The 22,520-nt window shown below is 33.1% G+C and overlaps 1 protein-coding gene across 4 annotated transcripts in view; it reads right to left on the reverse strand.

The window, feature by feature from the left end:
- Window positions 1–22,520, reverse strand: part of yem (yemanuclein) — a 159,523-nt gene that overhangs the window by 40,601 nt on the left and 96,402 nt on the right. For all 4 annotated transcript variants that reach the window (XR_015038530.1, XM_035369955.2, XM_035369953.2 and 1 more), the window contains exons 10-13: window positions 14,956–15,069; window positions 2,104–2,247; window positions 1,931–1,972; window positions 274–1,813 (exon numbers count right to left, since the gene is read on the reverse strand). Coding sequence is in view for 3 of the 4 variants with exons in the window: in XM_035369955.2 (XP_035225846.1) it covers window positions 274–1,813; window positions 1,931–1,972; window positions 2,104–2,247; window positions 14,956–15,069 (1,840 nt within the window). In the remaining variant the exon portion in view is untranslated. The remainder of the gene's footprint in view (window positions 1–273; window positions 1,814–1,930; window positions 1,973–2,103; window positions 2,248–14,955; window positions 15,070–22,520) is intronic.

Here is a 22,520-nt window from a genome sequence, read left to right on the forward strand (position 1 = left end):
ATGAACTAGTTTTATGAGTATTTCTTTCTCTAATTGTATTATTTCAAGAAAGATTCTGGAACTGGACACAGAATTATTTCCAGTTTCCTTTTTGGGTGTATAACCAAGAAAATAAAAATGTTAAATAAGGCATATAGGAACTGCAACTAAATGACTTCATAATGAACACACTAAGCTATATAATCATGCACTGCACAAAAAATTTAACATTTTGGCAAACATATTAGTTATTTTGAAATATACATATATAATGTAATTATATAATCAACTTACTAGAGACTGCCTTCGCGGTACCTCTGTTACAGATATAATATTTGAATGAGCCTGTGTATTATGGTTAGATACATCACTTTTAGATTCATGGAGACTTCTTAATCCCGGAGAAATGTGAGAACTTTGCCTTGGTGAATTATGCTGAGAATGAGCAACTGTACGAAGAGGTGATGATGAATGTGCTGGAGGAGGAGTAGGCATAGAACTAACAGGGAAGGGGAAACCTTTCATTCCTTCAAGTAGTGTACCACCTAGATTTACATCCAAGTAATGATTCCACTGATCATTCACCTTACTACTTACAGCATATTTGGTTCTTTTCTTATACGGTCCAGTTACATTACCCTGAGTTGTGACAGCTGTGTTATATTTAGCTAAATCATATGCTAATTTATGAGTGTTTTCAGCTGTAGATCGTGGCGAGGTGCTAGAAGGATAATCACCCATGTGTTCATTTGTATTAATAAGACGAGAGGAAGCACTAGCATTAGAAACAGAAGTTTGTGCATGGATATTTAATCCTTTCACACTGTGCTTCTTATTGCCTGGAGAACTGTCAGGAGTTCTTTCAAATGCCTCAGCAAACTGTCTTGAGTGAGGAACAATTGAATCTTTCAGTTTCAAATTCACAGCTGCAGAAATGTCAGAAGTAACAGCCTTAGTTTTACCTAAAACACTAGAATCAGTTGGCCTCAAAACAGATTGACTCTTAGGATTTAACAACGTCTCAATGCTTATCCCGAGGCTAGAGAAATTATGAAGTGCAGTTTCCTGACTAGGTTTTCGTGTCTCTGCATTAAGTGGCTTTCCACCTTCAAGTTTTTTATGACTAGTAAGAATGTCATTTGCGAATTTTGAATTTAATGTGCGAGACTCCTTTGCTAAACCAGGATTAGGAGAAATCACACTGGTAGTTTTAAGTGATGATGTATTTTCAACATTAGATGAACCTGCATATGGAAAATCAGCCAGGCTAGCACATATGATACGAGCTAGCATATCTGAAGCAAGTGATCCTTCCGCAAAATTATTGAAATCAGATATTTTGGAAGTATAAGAAGACTGCTTGTTTTGCTGCACAGCCCTGGAGTGTTTATCATTTTTTGAAGGAACAGTTTTTGATGGCACCACTGAATCAGATATTGCATTAACAACAGGTGATGATATCTTTGGTGGAGTACTATCGCTTGATACTTTAGCACTAGCTGCAATATTTTCTTGGTTTTTTGATGGTGAAAAGTCATCTGGCACAGGAGATTTGATTGGAAGTGTGAAGAGTTTAGCAAATTCTGCTGCTCTTTCTTCAGCAGTTATGCCATTATTTGAATTCAAAAGATCTGCATTCTCCCTCCTCTCTAATGCATTTTCCACTTGTGGTATCAAAGGCACACTTTTCTCTTGGAAAATTTGATCAAATTCAGATTCCTGAGATACAACAGCATTATTAAGAAGAGATACTGCAGGCTTCATTGTAAGCATGACTGAAGATAATGGATTGGCAACTTTCTTGGGCACAAGAATTTGCTTCTTGGGCCGATTCCTACAAGAAAAAAGTGCAAGTATTGCAAATAAAATGAAATTAAGATAAAAAAATTATTTAAAGATTATGAACACATATTAATTTCTAAATAAATAATAAATCAAATATTAAACTCACGTTATGTAAAAGTGAGCAGCTCGACTTTCCCGAAATAGTATCCTACAATAAACCATTATTACTCAAAGAATAAAAAATTACACATAACAAATGGATTTACATAAAATTTTAACTTTGAACTAAGCACAAATTGACTATATAGATTTAGATACATAAATAAAATTAGCATATACCTTGATTGCATCCAACCTGGAGGCCACAAATTTTTAACTTCTGCCTCCAAGAAATGTTTTAAATATTCTTCAGCAGACTGAATTCTAGTCTTTGACACTTCATAACATTTTAATTTAATACGAACAACATCACATAAATAATTCCTGAAATAAAATAATGTTTCAGAAATTATCTTCGAATTATTTTAAACCACACTTACATAATAAAAACATTAACAAATATAACACAAATTCAATAATTACAAAATGTAATAAACAAAATACACGTTATTTCCAGAAAAATGGAGAGTTAATTATAATAAAATAAATAAAATTTTCTGCTTCAAAAGAAATAAGTGGCAATGAAGAAATTTGGTGTTCTGAAATTATATACATGCATAATACCAATGTTTCTTTGACTAGGACTATCTTCTTGCCGGTTTTAGTTTTACAGAATAAATATATTCCCCAATTATTATTATATGGGCATATGAGAATTACTCATTATCAAAACTTAGCATATTTTTGGATTTCTTCAGGCCTGAATTGTTGAAGTACTCACTCTTATATACAGTGTACAATTACATTCTTCCTACAGTTAAACACATAAAAGCAGGTATATAATTGTTATGAAAGAACATAAAGATTATAAAGAGGGTAAAAAATTTACTTGCAGCAAAATTCTAAAGACCTAACAACGTTGAATAAATTTGACCAAAATTATAAGATATATTCATGGGCATAAATACAGATAAAAGCATCAGTTGCTCTGCCAGCGTATCATAGAAACACATCAGAAAATCCAATTAAAGAGCATCATACAGTTATGTAAAAATAATCTAAATGTTTAAAATTAGGATTCAAGTGTCTCATTCCTTCAAAACTTTTATGCACCGTGACCTTGAAAATTTGCAGTGAATATCTAACAGGTGGTAAACTACTCGATACAAAATTCAACTCTTTTTTTTTACTTTATATTGGTAATGAAACATATCTTTTGAATTCAATTCCTCCCTCCCATTGTTCTAAAAAATATATAAAGAAAAATGAGATTGCTTCAGCTTGCATGAATTTATGAGCAAGTTTACACGCTTGTGGTAAGTTTTACACTTCTAAAGAAGAAATCATTTTACACATTATAAGGCCTGACTAAAAAAGTAAAGAAGATCTACCACAGCCAAAAAATTATCAAAATGTTTAGATGATAATGTAATTTGAAAAGTAATCAATTTTAAGTAATGTATGTTGACCTTTAAACAAAATGATTACTTAAATCTTAATAATTTGTTTTTGGCAACCCTAAATGGTTTCCTAGCCGCAAAGAGATACAGGTTTCCTTAAGTACTTTAATGACAATGTAATAACTTCAGATTGGATGAAGATGCTCTTTTTATATACTATCCGTAGGAAATTACAAGTGTTAAAGACAGCATCTTGTTGGACATCAAGAAAAGTATGGAATTCCTTTAATCAAATTATTCTTTTGACCCCACTTCAAAAACAATTACTTGGCAACTCATTCTGAAGGTTTTCATAGTTTACAACAAAAGACTATATATAATGTATAATTTACTGAATTATACATATTTGAAATGAAAAATATAAATGCAGTTTAAATTATGTAGAAACATCTCTTTCGATGAAGAAATGATGTAACTATTCTCAAAAAGAAAAAATAAAAGAAGCGGTAACAATACAGCTTAAAATTATAAAATATGAAAGGAATACACATATAAAAATGAAATAATAAACTACACATATACTCCCTTAACATAAAAAATGCATATACATAACTTCATAATTTTATCTGATTAGTCTAGTTTCCTAGGCCTACTACTGATTAGTTTTCTAGTCCTTTAGTTAAAGGATTAAGAAAAAGAAGTTTTACTAACGCAGTCTCACATGAGCATATAGTGAAAACACATTTTAAACCTAAACAACAGCATATTTTCATAATAATGAAGTAGCCACTTCACTTACATTTTAACAAAAACAAATATTTTTAGCAAGATTTTGTTTCCCTTCATAGTCTGTGATTTTTTTACTTACATATTTATGATCTACACTTGAAAAAAAAAAAACTGGATATTCTGGTCTATAATGTGCACTTTTAATACAAAATATAGGAGAGAAAACATCTGCGAATTCATTCAGGTCCAAGACTGCATTCTTACCTCCAATAATAGCATCCTTATCTCTAAACCCTCAAATAATATACTTGTGCACACCTGCACTGAATTATTTACTCCCTCAAACATCCTCCCACACACACGCAACTTTATCACTTGTCAATTCAATATACCATTATTCAAAAGCCTGGGAGAAATCTTTTAATGAATGAATTCAAGAAATAACAGCATCGCACATATATCCTCCAGGTTTCTTCACAAAGAAAACGGTGAGCGTTATGCGCCGAATATGACTAAAAACTGTAGTTTGAAATTATGGGTGTGTGGTATACACCCGAATATACAGTAATTAAAAGCAAGTAATTCACAGATTTTCGTAGATCTTATGTAAAATTTACTGATTTGGAGAATAACTGATATAGTCTCCCTTCTTCAAAATCATGACAGCTTTGCAGCTACATAAGATCTACAGAAATCTAATGTAGCTTCCTGCCCATTTTTATATTATTATGCTTTACAACATGATAATAAAAAAAAATTCTCACTCATGGTCTTTCTGATTCCATAAAAGTTAAAACTGGGTATCACAAACATAAATGCCTCGGAATTTTGATTTACCATGCATTTCAATTACAGAATGCTCCAAGTTTCTATATTTAGTTTTAGCCCCTCCCATTTTTTCAAATTTCAAAGTGCCTTTGGGGACAACACTAACTACCACAATGTTTGCTATGTCTTTTTTGACCATCAATTATAACAGCATTTTGTCAGAAGTAAATAATTTACTTTAATTCCCTAGATTTAAAAGAAATAGCAAACCAATAAATTAAAATTATGATCTGAATGATGATTGTGTATCATGTTATCTCTAGAACAGGAAATTTCCGTAATGACAGCAACCAACATGCATCTCTCGATAATAAAATGGCATTTTAGTGAAGAGAATCAAATTACAATGAACTGCAAAAAAGTTTAAATGAGGTGAACTTTGAATGAAATGAAATACTAAAATGCAAACAAAACTGAAAATAAACAAAGGCCTTCTGGCCAAAAGATAAGGATTAAGAAACTTTTATAAAATTCAAAATCTGTAAATGCTCATATTTTATAACTGTCTTCTGTTACATAGAAAATGTGGAAAAAAAATGAAAAAAAAAAAAAAATTTGATATTTTTTCACTGGTCATCAAAATTAAAGGATAATGACAGAAATAACAAATAACTGATACTTAATGAAAAATTATTAACAGAAATTTGTACAAAAGCATTTAACATACATTACAATGTTTGCAGTTGATTATTTGCAAAATATTGAAATTAAAACCAAACTTAAAGAAACTAGAAAACGATGGGAAGAATTAAGTCATTTTGTGGAAAACATTTTCTTTAAAATGCTGTATGGTCAGCTCGGACAGATATGCATACCTCACACCTTGATTTGACAGACTTTACCAAAGAGTTGATCAAATCTTGTGGAAGTGCATGCCACTCTTCCAAAAGTGCACTTTTTAGCTCCAGGAGAGTCAAGGAAAGAATTTGATGCACTGAAATTTGGCACCACTATGGCATCCCACACATGTTCAATCAGGTTAAAGTTGGGTGAGTAAGATGACCAATTCATTTGAGTGATGTCTTCTGTTTGCAAGTATTCAGACACCACATATACTCAATGAGGTTGAGCATTGCCATCCATTAGCAAAAATTGTGAGCCAACAGCACCCATACACAGTCTAACCTGGGATTCCAATACCTCATCCACATATTTCTGAGTGGTTACAGAGCGTCCTTAAAAGACATGCAGCTTGGTGAAGCAATTTTTCATGATTCCTCCCGAAACCATTAAACTGTGGTCACGAAAACGGGATATTTCACAGATAAGGGAAGGCAAGTTCCATGTTAAAACATGTCTAGAATCACTGTTCAGACTATATCTGGACACGTCAGCAAACAACACTCAGGCCCAGTCATCTCGGCACCAATGAACATTATGGCGACTCCAGTTTAAACGAGACCCCTCTGGAAGTTGGAGGGAGTGGAGTGCATTGGAAACCATTAGTTTTCATGCACACAGGCCAACCTTCATGCAGGAGTAGAATGACTAATTTGAGTTTCTGTGGCAGCCTGAAGGTCTAAAACCAAATCTTTCACAACTGCTTCATGGTTTCTGAGAACCAACAATGACAGAAAATGGTCTTCTGATGCAGTTATTGCTCTTGATCACTCTTGACCAAACTGTCTGTCAACTGATCCAGTGCTTAAAAAGGGGCTCCAAACTATTAATGTGACAGTTTGAGGGATATTCAAATCTCGAGCGACCTCTATATGGGTTTGAACTGCCTTATTTCTACCAATTATGCACTAGTTTTGAACTTCGCTTAAATAATGCCTTTCAGCCTAACCACTGAATATTACCAATATATAAGAAACCACATTCATTTTAAACAAAACTACAGACAGGAATTCCAACATGCATCCACTGCGTATATTATCAATCACCGAATTTGCCTATTTCTGGTGCTAACGTACGCACAAAAGTGCAATTTGTTGTTCAATTGTATTTTTGGTACTTTTCCGTTTTGCCGGCGCAAGCGATAAAGTCGCCAATAATGGTACAACGGATGCCAAACGAATATTCTCGCTGGTAACCTTTTACGCCTCATTTTCAAAACAAGTCGCAGCTTTTTCTTATCAGATTGATAGTTTCTTTCAATACTGGCATATAGTTACATAGAATTTTTATCAGATATATCAGTTTTGTGTCTAAGGCCATTTTCGGTAATTAAGTCAATTAGGATGCAATCACAGCTCTTACCCGAAGCCGAAAATATAGAAAAGGAAATTGAAGGGTTAAATTTATCAATTCTAATGAGAATGCATTAGTGAAGTAAAGCACTGCAGTTTTACATAATTTCTGAGTAAGCTATTTGTACGCATTGAAATATTTCTTGCATTTAAACTTGTGTTCCAAATTAAGATTTAACTTGAAATTAATGTAGATAATTACTGATAGAATTAGATTTTTGTAGAGTAGTTTACATGAGATGAGATCGTTTGGGGTCACATGATATGAACCGGAGACTTAGGATGTTGAACCATGAAAGCATAGTAAATTCTTAAATTAATGTCTTTTTACAAATTTATTGTCTTTATTTATTGTCTTTTTATAAAGTTTTAAGCGATATTAAAATGTTTATGCCTTCAAAAAAAGAATTCTTAGAACTAAAATTTTTTTAATATTTTTTATGTGTATACTGTATGTTGTCGCCAATAAAGTCTGCTTGGCGAGATTTGCGCCGGCGAAACGGAAAAGTACCGTATTTTTTAATAAACATAAACAATTACAGCATTGTCATTTGTTACTTAACATTAACTTAGTAACCATACTTTTTCTCATTATTCTTTAATTCTGATGACCAGTGTATTTTAAATTAGTAATATAGTGCGTGTCAATAAGGTGTTTATTAAAATTAATGAAACTGTTCAGATACACGTACAGGGATGGCACAAGAAAATCTGGGCACAGTACAATGTGTATGAGATTCTTTACAAAATTCGACACACATATGTAGATATTTTTGCTTATTTCTAATAATCATAGATCAATTGACACATTTAGATAAGTATGAATGGCTATAAATGCAACAGCAAAGTGATATATTTAAAGAAATGAGCTGCTTTCACAACTGGCTACCCAAAAGAGTAATTATTAAAACAATAATTGTTAAAATGCATCATCCATCCAGTACAATTTTATAAAAATTTGAAATACATTTATTTACACATCTCATGATTTAAATGCCTTTTTATTTAAATCAATGAGAAATTTTCCCAAATAGCAACATGCAAGCATGTGAAAGATAAAAAAACTTTATTTTAAGCACAACCAACACAGTGCTTTAAAATAACCCAGTTTGTTGATTTAAATATCTTACATTTTACCAAACTGGCAATAATATGGCGAGCATGGAGATAAAATGATTTTATTTCAAGCAGTGGCATTTAAATTTTTGAGTTTGTTAATCAAAAATTCGATAAATTTGTAAAAAATGTGAAATAACTAAAAAAAATTCAAAATTCAATCTCCACGCTGCACATATTCGAGCAGAGAACTATCTGTATTTCAAATTTGAAGACTCTACATGTCACTGCTTTTCCACAATATGCGGAACCTACATAAATACACATTCTTCATTATTTAATAAGAATAGAAAAAAGATATTTAAAATTGAATTTATTTTCTGCTAAATAAAACCACTTTCCTGGCTTTCTTCCAGAAAAGCTCTACTAGTAAGTCTTGCAAAATCTACTAATTGCACTTATGACACAATGGATCTTAAAATATTTTTTAACAGTTTTCACTAGCTGAATAAATGCTCTGCAGACGTGACAGTTGTAGTAAATGTCAGAAGAAAATGCAGACAGATGTATATATTTAGAAGGGAGCTTTCTAGTTTTCACTTTTTCAAACAATTTGGCCGCTCCAAAGGGCTCACTTAGTTCTTTCTAAATTAGATTGATAAACAGCTAGCAGATCATTCATCTCTGTCATTACAAGGCCATTAGAATGCCTGCTAATATCAGCAGGATACTTATTTGCCAGTGATTCTCATTTTTCTTTTCATCTCATCTACAAGAAGTGTTATGTACTTCCATAGAAAATTTAACTTTCTCAAAAATGTTCAGTGCAACAAGTCCACCAATAACACTATCCAGAACTAGATAAAAGACTGACTTCCTGAAATATGCTTCTTCAGGGAAGTCATCTGTTTTGTACCGCTGCAACAAATTAGCATCTTCATCAAAGGAACCTCCTTTTGTGTTTTGCCCTACCATGACTTCCAGATAGCTTAATTTATATTTGCACACTGGAAGAAACATCTTTAGCTTCACTTCACATAGTTTCCAGCTGCATGCAAGATCTAAAATTAAGAATTTTATATTGAACTCTTCAATATATAGTGCTACATTCCTGGACTGGATAACTCTGTTGTAAATATCAACTAGAACTAATATTTTGCTCCATACAGCAGATATTATTACATACGTAAAAATCATACACTGCCACATAAAACAAAGCTTTAATAATTGCTCATTTTCACAGTTAGCTTTAGCTTCAGTGGGTCTTCTAATGTTAATCTGAGATGAGGCAGATAGGCTACATAGGTCTTTATATGCTCATCAGAGTCGGACCATCATGTGCTAGATATGCTATGAAAAGAAAAGCCAATACAGTTCTGCAAAGTTTTTCAATCTGTGTGGTTTAAAGCTAAACAAGTTATGAGAAGGTTATGTAAGTTCAACAGGATATGATTTCAGGAATTCATTCTACAGTATCAGTTTTACACAAACTCAGCATGGTATTCACACAACAAAAATAGAGATGCTGGACATTATTCAAGTATTTTTGCTAGTGCACCATTACATTATCTGATATGTCAGCTACATTGTCACAAACCTGCACTCAACAATCACTAAGTGGAATATCACGCTCTTTCAATGTATTGACAATAACCTGTACTATGTCAGATGTGGTTTGTCAGATGTGTTTTACTACAGTAAATGAATTTCAGAAATAATAAATAAAAAATTTCTGCAATTTGCAATTCATTTTAATTTATACAGCCAAGCAGCAAAGTACCCTTTGACCCACATTCCTTTTTTTTATTTTGAAACTAAACCCGAATGCAAAATCTTTAAAAAGTACAATAAAAATGAAGTGAATTAAATAGATAAATATTCAAATCATACTAAACATTTTGAGATGTATTGAATTCATGGGTCCCCCTTGAGAACCATACACCCCACACAGATGTACCAGTTGCAACCACCTCTCCTTGGGTATGCATAGGTTACCTTTCTTTTTAAATAATGTTAGTCAATTTAAGAAAATTTTACACTTAAAATTGTTCAAACATAATAAGATAGCACATAATGGAAAAAATTCTTTAGAAAATCACTTTTTGTAAATTCACATGCGAACATTAATAGTTGTCCCCATTAACAGCTAAATTATGTGTTACTGCTACTGATATCACACTAGTAAACAATGTTTAAGGGTTCGTACACATTTCCTTACATGAAAATTAAGGACTTTTAAGGACCATCAAAGAAAAAATTAAGGACATATCAGCAAAGAAAAAAATAAATAGAATAAAGCAATTATCCATACAACCGACTTCATGCTTGTAATTTCACTTTAAGAAACTAAAAGAAGTGTGTATTATACACTATTATTAAATTCACTTTAGTACTTACCACAAAGCAATTTTGAAAATTAAACTAACTCCCTACAAGTTATGAAGCAGATAACATTAAATTAGGAACATAATTTCTTGAAAAACATGTATAAGTGTATTTTACACTAATAACAGTCACTATTTTAGAGATTTACATAATTATTATTTAACTTATTTGATATTTATTTAAACACAGTCAACTACTATTATAATCACAATGTAAGAATATTTTGCAGATTAAAATAACTGATTTGTAAACATACAATTTATTTTCTTGGTTTTTTGAAAGATACTAGAATAATAAACTGTACAATAAAAGATACAAAACATTTGTGCTTTTTTTAAATCTGAAATCTTTTTGGCTATTTTAACATCTAATTTATTTATGTCTATTTCCTTTTCTTTAACTATTCTTCTAAGTTCATTTGCTTTGATAAACAAATCAATGTTCCTGCTGGTCTCAGCTTCATCTGCTAAAGCATCTACTTCTTCATTAATATCTTTAATGTCCCTTTAAAGAAATCTTTTCTTCTGCTTCATATAATCAATTTCTTCCTCAATAATATTTCTTTTCCTCTTTGAATTTTCACAAGATTTTTGTTCTTCTAAATACTGCATATATTTAGACCTTGCAGAAGCTGCTGCTGATCTCATTTCTTTATTAATTTCGATATTAAGAAAACCTCCAGAAAATTTTATGTAATCAAATACTGTGCGTTGAAAAATGTATGATGAGTCACTTAAATTTTCAATTTCAATTGCTTTATTTACAGAGAAGACCCTTTCCACAGAGGCCTGTTCATGTGACAAGATAAGAATACTTGTCACAGTGAATACTTGAATAGTGAAAGTATACATTTTATATATATATATATATATATATATATATATATATATATATATATATACAGTCAAAAGTCGTTAATTCGGACAGCCATAATCCGGAATGATCTATAATCCGGACCTCAAAGCTAAAATCTTTCTGCGCATGCGCATAGGCATTTTACATGTGCGCGCATGACATTTTCGACTGCGCATATGCGTTTGCGCAAGCACAGAATACGTTTTCGCGTGTGCGTTTAATGTATAACGGACGGTATAAGCTCTAATTATCTATTTCAGTTAATGTTGCTGATTGCATTGTTCCTTAATCTTCGAATTGGATCCGGCTTATTATTTTTTGCAGACTGTAAGAGCAATTTTATAAAAGTAAGCTTGAACTTTCGATTATGTCAAATAGAATTTCCGATGCTGGAGCTCCCAAAGGATCTAGAAAACGAAAGTATGTTTCGATGTCCATCAAACAAAAAACGAATTGCTACAAAAAATGGATAAAGCCATATCCTTTGTTTATCTAACCGTTCGGAAATCTGTTTATCAATTTCACGCTGCTCTGCGCGGGGGAGGGACGCCGCGGCGCGCAATGAACTGGAAGTTGATCTGTCAGCAATATCGTTATCTTCAGGGCAGATGTTTTTATTTTATTTGGCTTATAATTCCTTACTAAATGTAGTATTTAATCTCGATGTACTCAGTCTTTGATATGATTTAAATCAAATTCCTCGTCATTATAAATATCACAAATACAAAACAAATAGTTTTCTGGTTGCAATTTTCTAATTTCGGCTATGCGTAAGGTATGCTTTACGCATGCGCGCGTTGAAAGAAATGTTTAATAAAGTAAACAAATAAATATTAAGCTTTTTTTTTCTTGTAAATTTTGATACCCTTTAGATCACAATTGCTCATTATTTTATAAATTACGGTTTCATACTTTTAATTTTATAATTTCTACATGCCATCTTACCAGATTTAAACTGATGATCTATAATCCGGAAAAATCGACAATCCGGAATCGCCGAAGTCCCGACGAGTCCGGATTAAAGACTTTTAACTTTGACTGTATATATATATACTATATTTATATATATATATATACTATATTTGACTGTATATATATATATATATATATACTTGTATATATATATATATATATATACTTTGTACTGTTATGTATGTATATATATATATATATATATATACATACATAACAGTACAAAGTCCGAGATCCGGACATCTAATATCTGGAATGATCTAAAATCCGGACCTCAAAGCCACCACCAACCAATTTTTTAGGGCTTTTTTTGAAGGGAAGGGGTATGCTTTACGCACGTGCATTGGCGCTAAATAAAATATCTCATTATTGAAGAAATAATTATTTTAGCATAAATTTGTGTGATTAGTAACTTGACTCCATAGCAGCGTATCTGCTTGGCATAATCTCAAACCGAAACATTTGTTAATTTTACATCAACTAATATTTCATATCCTTGATGCCGAAATCGCGAATCATTACTTATTGTATTTTGCTTTCAGCACCGCACGACAACTTGAGTGATGACTCATGTAGCGACGCCAAACAACAGAGTATTATCTGATTACAGATTTAAGTTTAATGCGCTAAAATGTTGACAAGGGGAGATTTAACAGAAATTTCTTTCCTTATGCTGAGAATAGATTTTGTTAATGATACTCATAGGGACAAACGATTATATTTAGTGCTATTTGAATTAAGAATAAGTGATTTTTTATTCACATAAAGCCAGAACCAGCGCCAGAGCTCGCATGGTCGCACCAGGCGGCAGAATTTAGGGAAGTTAAACAGAAGTTTTTCATTGCGATGACAATGCCCCAATCATCAATCAATTAACGGAGGGCGAAATCTGTAGTATGGTTCTAAATCCAGAAAATACAGCTACCGACAGTGAAGAAAGTAACAGAGAACGCGAAAAAATTTTGATTGACAAGTTATTCGGAATTCTCGACACAGCAATTACAGGACTTGAACAATGGAACTTAATAACTGAACAAGAAATTATATGTCTATAGTATTAGTCTAAAGTATCAGCAGAGAAAACAAATCAAACAACTCACATTGAAAGAAATGTTTAATAAAGTAAACATATACTAAGCTCTTATCTTTTGTAAATTTTGATACCCTTTAAATCAAAATGCTTCATTATTTCATAAATCACGATTTCATATTTTCAATTTTATAATTTCTACGTGCCATCTTAGTAGATTTAAAATGATCTAATATCCGGAAAAATCTCAAATCTGGAAACGCCGAAGTCCCGACGAGTCAGGACCTCGGACTTTGTACTGTATATATATATATATATATATATAATACGGAATGTATATTTTTAGTTAAACTTCTATCCAATAACTTTAGTAATTCATGAAAGTTAATTTTGCGTCTAGTTAATTCAGGAAAATTAGTTTCAATGAATTTTCAGTGCTGACTCTCCCATTCTAGAAATTTCAATTTGTTTCAGACAAAGACCACATTTAAGGATTGTCATCCATCAATATCCAGTCTTTGTAATCAGCTTGATGAAGCCACAGTTTATTGAAAATGCACTTTCCAGGTATCTCGTTCCTATTGGCGTCGGAAGGGTTGTGGGCTTCCAGGTTGGGATTGCTCTAATTTTGGCAAATATTTTCAGAATTCCCCCCCCCTTATTTTTTTCCTCGACCACCTTCATCATCACTTTCGCCTCTTAAAGAACTTCCAGCTTCACGCTTTAGTCACAATCTGCCTAAATTTATGGATAACACCTGTTTCGAAAGATTGGGTGAATAGCCAATCAGACACCGATACTTTCGTTCGGGTAGCTAATTTTTTTTTTTTTTTTTTTTTTTTTTTTTTTTTTTATCGTTTGCATGCAAATCCGCCAACAGATTGGTTAAGAGCCATGTAATTTTAATTCCATATTCATGAGAAATCGCAATTCACACTTAGAATGGCAATCATTAGAAATGATAAGAAATGTCAAATGAGCAAAATTAAGGACCATTTATTCATTTCGGCCAAAATTAAGGACTTTTAAGGACCAAAAATCGTTTTTGAAAAAATTAAGGACTTTTAAGGACCATATGAACCGTGTGTTTTCATAACAACTAGGCACAAATATTCCTAGCACTCAACTACACATATAAATAAACAGTAGTTAAAATTTGAGAGCTGAAAGAAATACATATGCTAAACTGAAGAATAAACACATTTCCACATATAAGAAATAGATAAATGCTGAAGAAAATTTTAAATTATCTTAAAGAAAAAGCAAAGGAAAATCATCAATAATTCCTACACTAAACTAGGAAATACCTATTTCATTTTTAAGCTGTTGTTTTAAACACATATTTAACCATTTGACTGATACACAGCACAAAAGCGCTGCATTCATTTGTCTCGAAAACCGCGATGCAGCTCTTCAGTGTGTCTTTGTTGCTTCATGGGTGTGAACTTATGTAGTCTGACCTCACAAGTGCATTCTAAAATAACTAACTACATTGCGGTTTTCGAGACAAATGAACGCAGTGCTCTTGGGCAGCGTAGCAGTCAAACGGTTAAATTTGTCAATAATAGTATACCAAATTAAAATCAGCAGATTTTCCATCACAAACTGAAAAGAGGAAAATATAAAATACATGAGGAAGCATCACCTAATAGTGTCATTCCATTCAAAACATTTCTTAGGTAAGCGAGATGATTTCTTTTCCCCTTCTCCTTGGCTTTCTTCTCCATCACTGGCATTTTCACCTTTTTTTTCTTCATCCCTTTCAATATACATAATACTATACATACTTTTAAAATACAGCAAAGAGAATTAGTAAGAATAGAATTTCACATACATCACACTTCAAAAAAGGACACACTAATAGCATATACCTGAGAGTATCCTTTAAGATTTACCATACATAAAAGTGAATGTTACATTAAGCATGACAGTCATAGATTAGTTTAACAAATTATACAGGGCATGACATTATCAACATAAGAAACAGAAATAATAAAAGAATACAGTGCACTAAATTGCATACAGTACTACTAAATGAAGTATACTGAGCACTAGAGAACACTCTCTTGCATACATATAAATATTAGAAATTCCAGTATTTTAGTCTATTCCCCATAAGATGAAGAAATGCAATACACATAATACACACTATTATGCACTACTTTAAAAGATCACAGTACCTCAAATATCATTCAAATTCAAACATGGATGTGGGGGAGAAAGAAAGGTGAATGAATCTAAAACTTGCCCACTAACAATTACAATCTCATTACTATTATACTTATACCCATTATACAAGGTAAGTGAACTAGGCAGAATACGAATTAGAGGATTTTCCTGCATTCTGAGAATATATACAAGGCTCTGCACAATCTATTTTCATAATCTTAGCTGCTTATATCCTCTGAATTGTATACAGGTTATTTGCAATTGGGGTGGCAGGTCCAGATACTCAGAAGGTTAGAGTAGCTAGGTTTCATCATTTTATGGCCTATTTTTCACTTCAAGTTTCACAACTTTATGACCCTTTTTTTTTGATAAACTGCAGACTTTTTTCTTCCTTCCAATAACACTGCTAACATCTAGTGCAAATTATTAGATGCAAAGGCATGACTGCATTAAGAAAATTCAGCTTATTCCTTAAAAAATAAGTATTTTACATTTTAATATGCCACTTTCAAGTTATTCGCTCTTATAGCTGCCGATCTCGAAATCTTAAAAAGCAGGATATTTAAGCGAGAAGATCGAGAGGTTTTTCACACTGCATGGCAACACCATTTTAAAGAACTTTACACTGAGTTTAATTCACTTTATAATATATGGTTTAGATTATTGAACTATTTATAATTTCACTCTCATTTATAAAATATATTAGCATTTAATTGGATATTCTAAATTTTATGTTCTTTGGCTATTTTCAATTTTTAAGTTTCTTATATTTTATCCAGAGACAGTGAAAGAAAGCTTTTCTTTATCAAAGTACTTTTAAATATGATGAAAATAAAATTAATAATTAATGTACCAAGCATTTGTGTTATGAACTTAGTAATGTATCATATACTGAAATAAACAAAATTAAATACAAATACTATCAAATTAAACATTTAACTGTCATATAATAATTGACAAATGTCTACAGTAGATTAATACAATTCAGATGAAATAAAATAAATTCGGTGATCTACCGGAAGACATGATTAATAGTTGGCAGCTGTGCATTCTGCATTAATAAATTTTTTTTTTTTTTTTTTAATGCACAGTCCACCCGAACTCCAAAATGAAAAGGCATTATTCACAACAATATTTTCACTAAATGATAGCAGCAAATATAAACATGCAATCCATTGTCATAGTTTTGTTCACACAGCCCCAAACAGAAATACACTGTGAATAGTAGTGCATAAAACAATATATACACAATACGAAAAATAACTTTTGCACTGCATTCTGCAATATGAAAATCATATTTTGTCTTAAAGTGAACCTGCTAAACATTTTTAAAAATAAACATTTTTTTTTCGGAAAAGTATTCACAAAAAGTAGTCAGTAGTCATTCAGTTGGACCAAACTATGCTAGTGATGTGCATATTTTTCAGCACACTAGTTAAGGTTAAAATGATAGGTAAATTCCTTTATTCTCAGTAAAGTAACTAAAGCCTACCTGACTTTGAAGATAAGCCTTTGTGCAAAACTATCAAACAAAAGCCTGGCTTGTATTCACATGCACACACAGGAAAAACTATGAGAACTGAAGAAACTGAAGCCAGGATCAATTCCACTGCTCAGAAGTCATATCTAGTCAGCAGTACTGTGCCAATTAAAATGAAAGACAATTAAAGAATCTAATATATTTTAATTTTTTTAAGCAACTGTTTCAGGAATATTCTACAATTCTTGCAAACAAATTGTCCACTAAATTATGAGGAAGAATGCAATGCTCCAAGGTCTCATTTAAAAATTTTATTAGTATTTATTTTTCAATTCTGTTTAATGTCTCCTCCTACCCAAGTTATTGGTCTCTTAGTGCTTCTTAAAGCATACCCTTGCATTCTTTATAGATTGCTAAAAATTTTTTTTTAATTTAAAATTTAAACTGTATACAAAATGCAATAACTGAAAACCTCAGCCTAGAAATTAAAAACATGGCAATCATCTATCAGTTTTACTTTTAAGACAGACATTCTACTGAATTTATTGCCAGTTACAACTGTATACACAAAGGCATAGCTGAAAACTAAGCCTAGAAATTAAAGATGGCAATCCTCTATCAGTTTTCTTTTCAGACATACATTCGACTGAATTTATGGCTAGTTACCCTAACTATAGACTTCACACTTAGCAACAAAAGATGAATTTAAAATACTGTGACTGTGGTGCTACTTGCCATCCTTTCACTGTGTATCTGGCACCACAAAATATAGCCCATCCAGAGACCTTCCTAGTTCATCATAGTGTTTATGAATTTCTTAACCCTTTACCTTACAATGACGCTTCAGAGGCGTCGCAAGGTTATCGGACCAAACATAAGACGCCTCAGAGGCGTTGCAAGGCTATTGGCCCAAACATGAATAAGACGCTTCAGAAGTGTCGCAAGGTTATCGGACCAAACATGAATAAGATGCATCAGAGGTGTTGCAAGGTTATCGGCCCAAACATGAATAAGACACCTCAGAAGCGTTGCAAGGTTATCGGACCAAACATGAATAAGACGCTTCAGAGGCATTGCAAGGTTATCGGCCCAATCATAAATAAGACGCCTCAGAAGCGTCGCAAGGTTATCAGCCCAAACACGAAAAAGACTCAGAGTCGTCGCAACTCTACCGGGCGAAACATAAACAAAACATTTCAGAATGATAGGAGTTGATCGACAAGATCAAATGCTAGCGTGCTTCCCTCTTACAAGAAAGTGTATGAAGAGGTATCAGAAAATTTTCTTTTACCTGTTTGACATGGCATTATTTAACTCTTTCATTTTGCATAACAAGATAAATATTGAAAAAAGACGGGGATATGCAGAATATAAGGTTAAAATAGCCGAATTATTATTGGAAAATACACCATTACGGAACTACAACTGTAAAGGACAGTTGTCAAATAGAAATTTACCACTAAGATTGCAGGCTCAACAGTGGAGTCATTTTCCCAAACATATAGATCCAACGCTGTCGAACCAACACCCAAAACGAAGATGTGTAGTTTGCACACAGCATAAACAACGCAGAGAGACAATGTGGGAATGCAAAAAAGTGTAAAATTGCATTACATGTACCAACATGTTTTGAGAGATATCACACTGTCAAAGATTACTAAAGTTTTGTATTAAAACAAAAATGTTATTATTAATGGATTATATAAATTGCAACAATAAATCTTTTTTTTGTTTAATAATCAACCAACCGTAATTATTTATCAAACATCTTGCAAAGTTAATTGTACCGCGCACGTGTGTATACAAATAATAGGAAGTTTGCAATCTGTACAGTTTTGAACGCTGAGCAAAGTTGTTTATGTCCCTGCGTGCGACCGACTATGGTGTCGCTTTTAGCCCGCACATTTGAAAATTAGATCATAAGGGAAGGGGTTCAGTTTAAAGACACAAGGAAGGGGTAAGACACATTGAAATGTGAAACTAATTTACAGCAAAGTATTGAAAATCGGGCATGTTTCTGCATTAATATTTTTAATTTGAATTTTCACAGATGCTAAAAGGAGAAATATTAAGACTCCATCCATTTTGAAATTTGGGCAATTCAGATCAAGAAATAAAAATTATCTTCTATTTCTACCTTTCACAGCCAATCACAATTTATAAGAAATTATATGCTTGTTTATTCGTTACTTGTCTGCATACCAACAGAGCCACAGTTTACATTCCTTAATGTACAACAGACGTCAATAGTTGTCTATATCATATACTGCCTGCTGTACACAACAGAAAACTGGGAAAAACTGAATCTTTGAAAAAAAAAAGGAAATGAGATAATATTCTTGATTTAAGCTGTGCAAACAGTGCAGAATCTTTACACAATTATGATATTAACATCACTGATGTTAGTGCCATTAACCTTGCATTAGGCACATACATTTGTGTTATACAAAAAGAAGCATGGGACAGATGTAATCCACCTATTAAAATGCATATTTAGAGCAAGGAAAATTATTTTTTTGCTACTACCATCACAACAAACACCAACTTTAATGGTTGGTTGACTTTTAATGGCACAAAACCCGAATGGTGAATAATTGAATTGGATTATTTAATTACGGCAAAGCACACGAGGGCTATCTGCCTAAAGGGAGGGATGCCTTGTGGAGGACTTTCTAAGGGAAATTGGCTCGTATAAATGTTAAGATATGGGGAAAACCAAAATGGTTAATAAAATCCAAAATGTACAAACACACTGTATCAGATGAATTGCTGAAATGAACCTGCAATGCTGATGAACGCACGGAGAAATGACTTTGAGAAATGCTCTAGCAACAGGTAGAGCAGGTTAAAAGGAAAAAAAACTTCAAATCAATGGTAAAAAGAGATATCTTTTAACCCTTTGCATTCGAGCGGTGCCTCTCAGGCACCACTGCATGTGATGCGATAACTTGAGCGGTGCCTGAGAGGCACCATTCGAATCAATGTGTTTATTTGTGTTTGACCTAAGGAATATCACTTGAGAGAGATCTACTTGGCCTTTTGTAGATCATATTATGAGGTGTCTGAATAGTTCTCAAGGATGTCTTATCTCATATAAAGGTTGTCTTTGCAATCCTTATGCGATTAAATGTCTTATCTCAAAAATACTTGCGACCGCGGGTAGGACTCTGTCTTCGACATCAGTTCGAACTCAACCTTCTTGCCGATCGCACTATTTCTTTCAAAGTTACTGAGCCCAATAAGTATGGAACACTACGAAGAAGTTACTTCTAGCAAAGATGAGTTTAATTTTTCGGCAATAACAAACGAAATTACACTACATAGACAGCTTGCCCGTGAGAACGAAGACGGAAGTGATAAAGATAGTGACGACGTTAGAGGAGCAAGAAGACAAAAAATCCGAATAATCGATGGTGAATCTGGAAGCCAAAGTGATTGTACAGAAGAGACTGAACCTTCAGAATGGACAGTGTGCACAGAATCCGAAGAAATCCCCAGAAGAATAACTGTTTGTATACGATGAAAGACTAGTAGGACCGCACGTATTTGCAATTTGCACACATAAAAGAACCAATAGATTTTTTCAAATTATTTTTTACCGAGGAATTAGTTACTGACATAGTGCAGGAAACTAACAATAACGCTGCAAGGAAGGTGGAAGGGAAGACATCATCCCGTTCTATATGGCGATCATGGTACGATGTAACAGTTACCAAATTTTGGGCGTTTATTGGGGCAATCATAAATATGGGTACAATGCCATTGGCAAACATACAAGAATACTGGTGAAACACGTTTACAAGAGACCGATTTTGTCAAATATTTTGGAGACTTCACCTCAAGACAATACCCTCAGAAAACACAAACCCTAGAACCTGTTTGCAGTTAGTATCTGGTTTCCTCGAGTATATAAATGAAAGGTTCTTGAATTATTTTGTACCCAGAGAGCAAATTTCTGTAGATGAGTCGACTGTCAAATTCAAAGGCTGCATATCATTCATTACATACAATCCAATGAAACCTACAAAATGGAGTATTCGGGTTTATACGCTCACAGATTCAAATACTGGCTTCATTTGTGCTATTCTGCCGTATTATGGATCTCTAACAACAGAGACTTGGATAAGACCCAATCTACCGGTATCAACCAGAATACCGCTACATCTATACAAAACGATACAGGATAAAATTCCCGGTGTTCAGGGACACCACATGTTCACGGACCGTTATTATACGAGTTACATATTGGCGGAAGAATTACGCAAACAAAATTGCCACTTAATTGGGACGATCATGACAAATAAAAAGCACCTGCCATGTGAAATACGAAAGCCAAAATTTGAGAATCGAACCACATGTGCATATTTTGGTTCTTGCGTGGAAGGACAAGAGGATTGCGACGGCTTTGACTACTTGGAATAATGCGGGAATAACTCATGTAAGAAGAAATCTACGAGGCATTATTGAAGTCGTTATAAAAAAGCCCAATGTTATTGAAAATTACATCAAATTTATGAGCGGTGTTCATCGAGCTCACCAACTGGCTTCGACATATTGTTTTTTAAGAAAATCCATAAAATGGTGGCGAAAACTATTTTTTGGGGGTTTCGAGATCTGCTGCATCAATTCATACATTCTTTATAAATCAGTAAAGAAGCAGAGATACGAATGGCTGCTTAGTCACCTACAATATTTGAAAACTTTAGTGGATCAACCGAGAGGAGACTTTCGACAAAAACAACCCAGCACAGCTTCTACTTCACACAGCATTTCTGAAGCGATCCGACTAAGTGGGAAGCTGCATATTATTTTGATGGGGGAAAAAAAAGATTGCAAGGTTTGCTCCCAAAGAATGTCCCAAAGGTGACAAACTGTATACTACTGTGACACATGCCCCGACAAGCCAAGGGTGCATATTGGAGATTGTTTTGTAAAATATCATACGAAGCAAAATTTTAGAACGTAATGTTTAACACATGTTTCATTAAGTTAAAAAAATATGTATAATGTTAAAACATACGAATTTAAAGTGTTTTATTGCGTCTAAAATTACTTTAAGTTAACAATTAGGAACTCATGATGTAAGCGGGAGTGGCTGATTACTCTCGAGTTGCTGGTTCACCTGACAGAAAAGCGCCTCGAGCGCAAAGGGTTAAAAAGCTTATAAGGTTGATGCGAGGGTTTCTTCCAATGAGATCTGTCAAGTTAACATTCGTAGAGTTAAAATGATATTCTCGCTTCTGACTAAAAGCAGGACAGCAGGTTAAAATGTGATTGACTAAAATGGGAGCATTGCAAGTGCCACAAATAGGCTCATTACCTCCTTTCAAGAGATACTGATGTGTCAGTCTGCAGTGAACAATTCGTAGGCGAGTCAGCAGCACATCCTTCTTTCGATTCCCTCTCGACTCTCAATACTCCAAATTGGGTTTTACCTGCCTTCATTTGTTCAGTCTGGCATTCAAAGAGTTCTTGTCATCTGGACAAGATCTTTGTTCTGATGTACTTCCGTATGTCTGTAAAAGGGACATCATTTTCAGAGGTAATATCAGCAGATTTTG

This window comes from Stegodyphus dumicola, chromosome X1 (assembly GCF_044657685.1).
Source record: "Stegodyphus dumicola isolate Sdum_Otavi_A_Nest chromosome X1, ASM4465768v1".
In the NCBI taxonomy this organism is placed as follows: Eukaryota; Metazoa; Arthropoda; class Arachnida; order Araneae; family Eresidae; genus Stegodyphus; species Stegodyphus dumicola.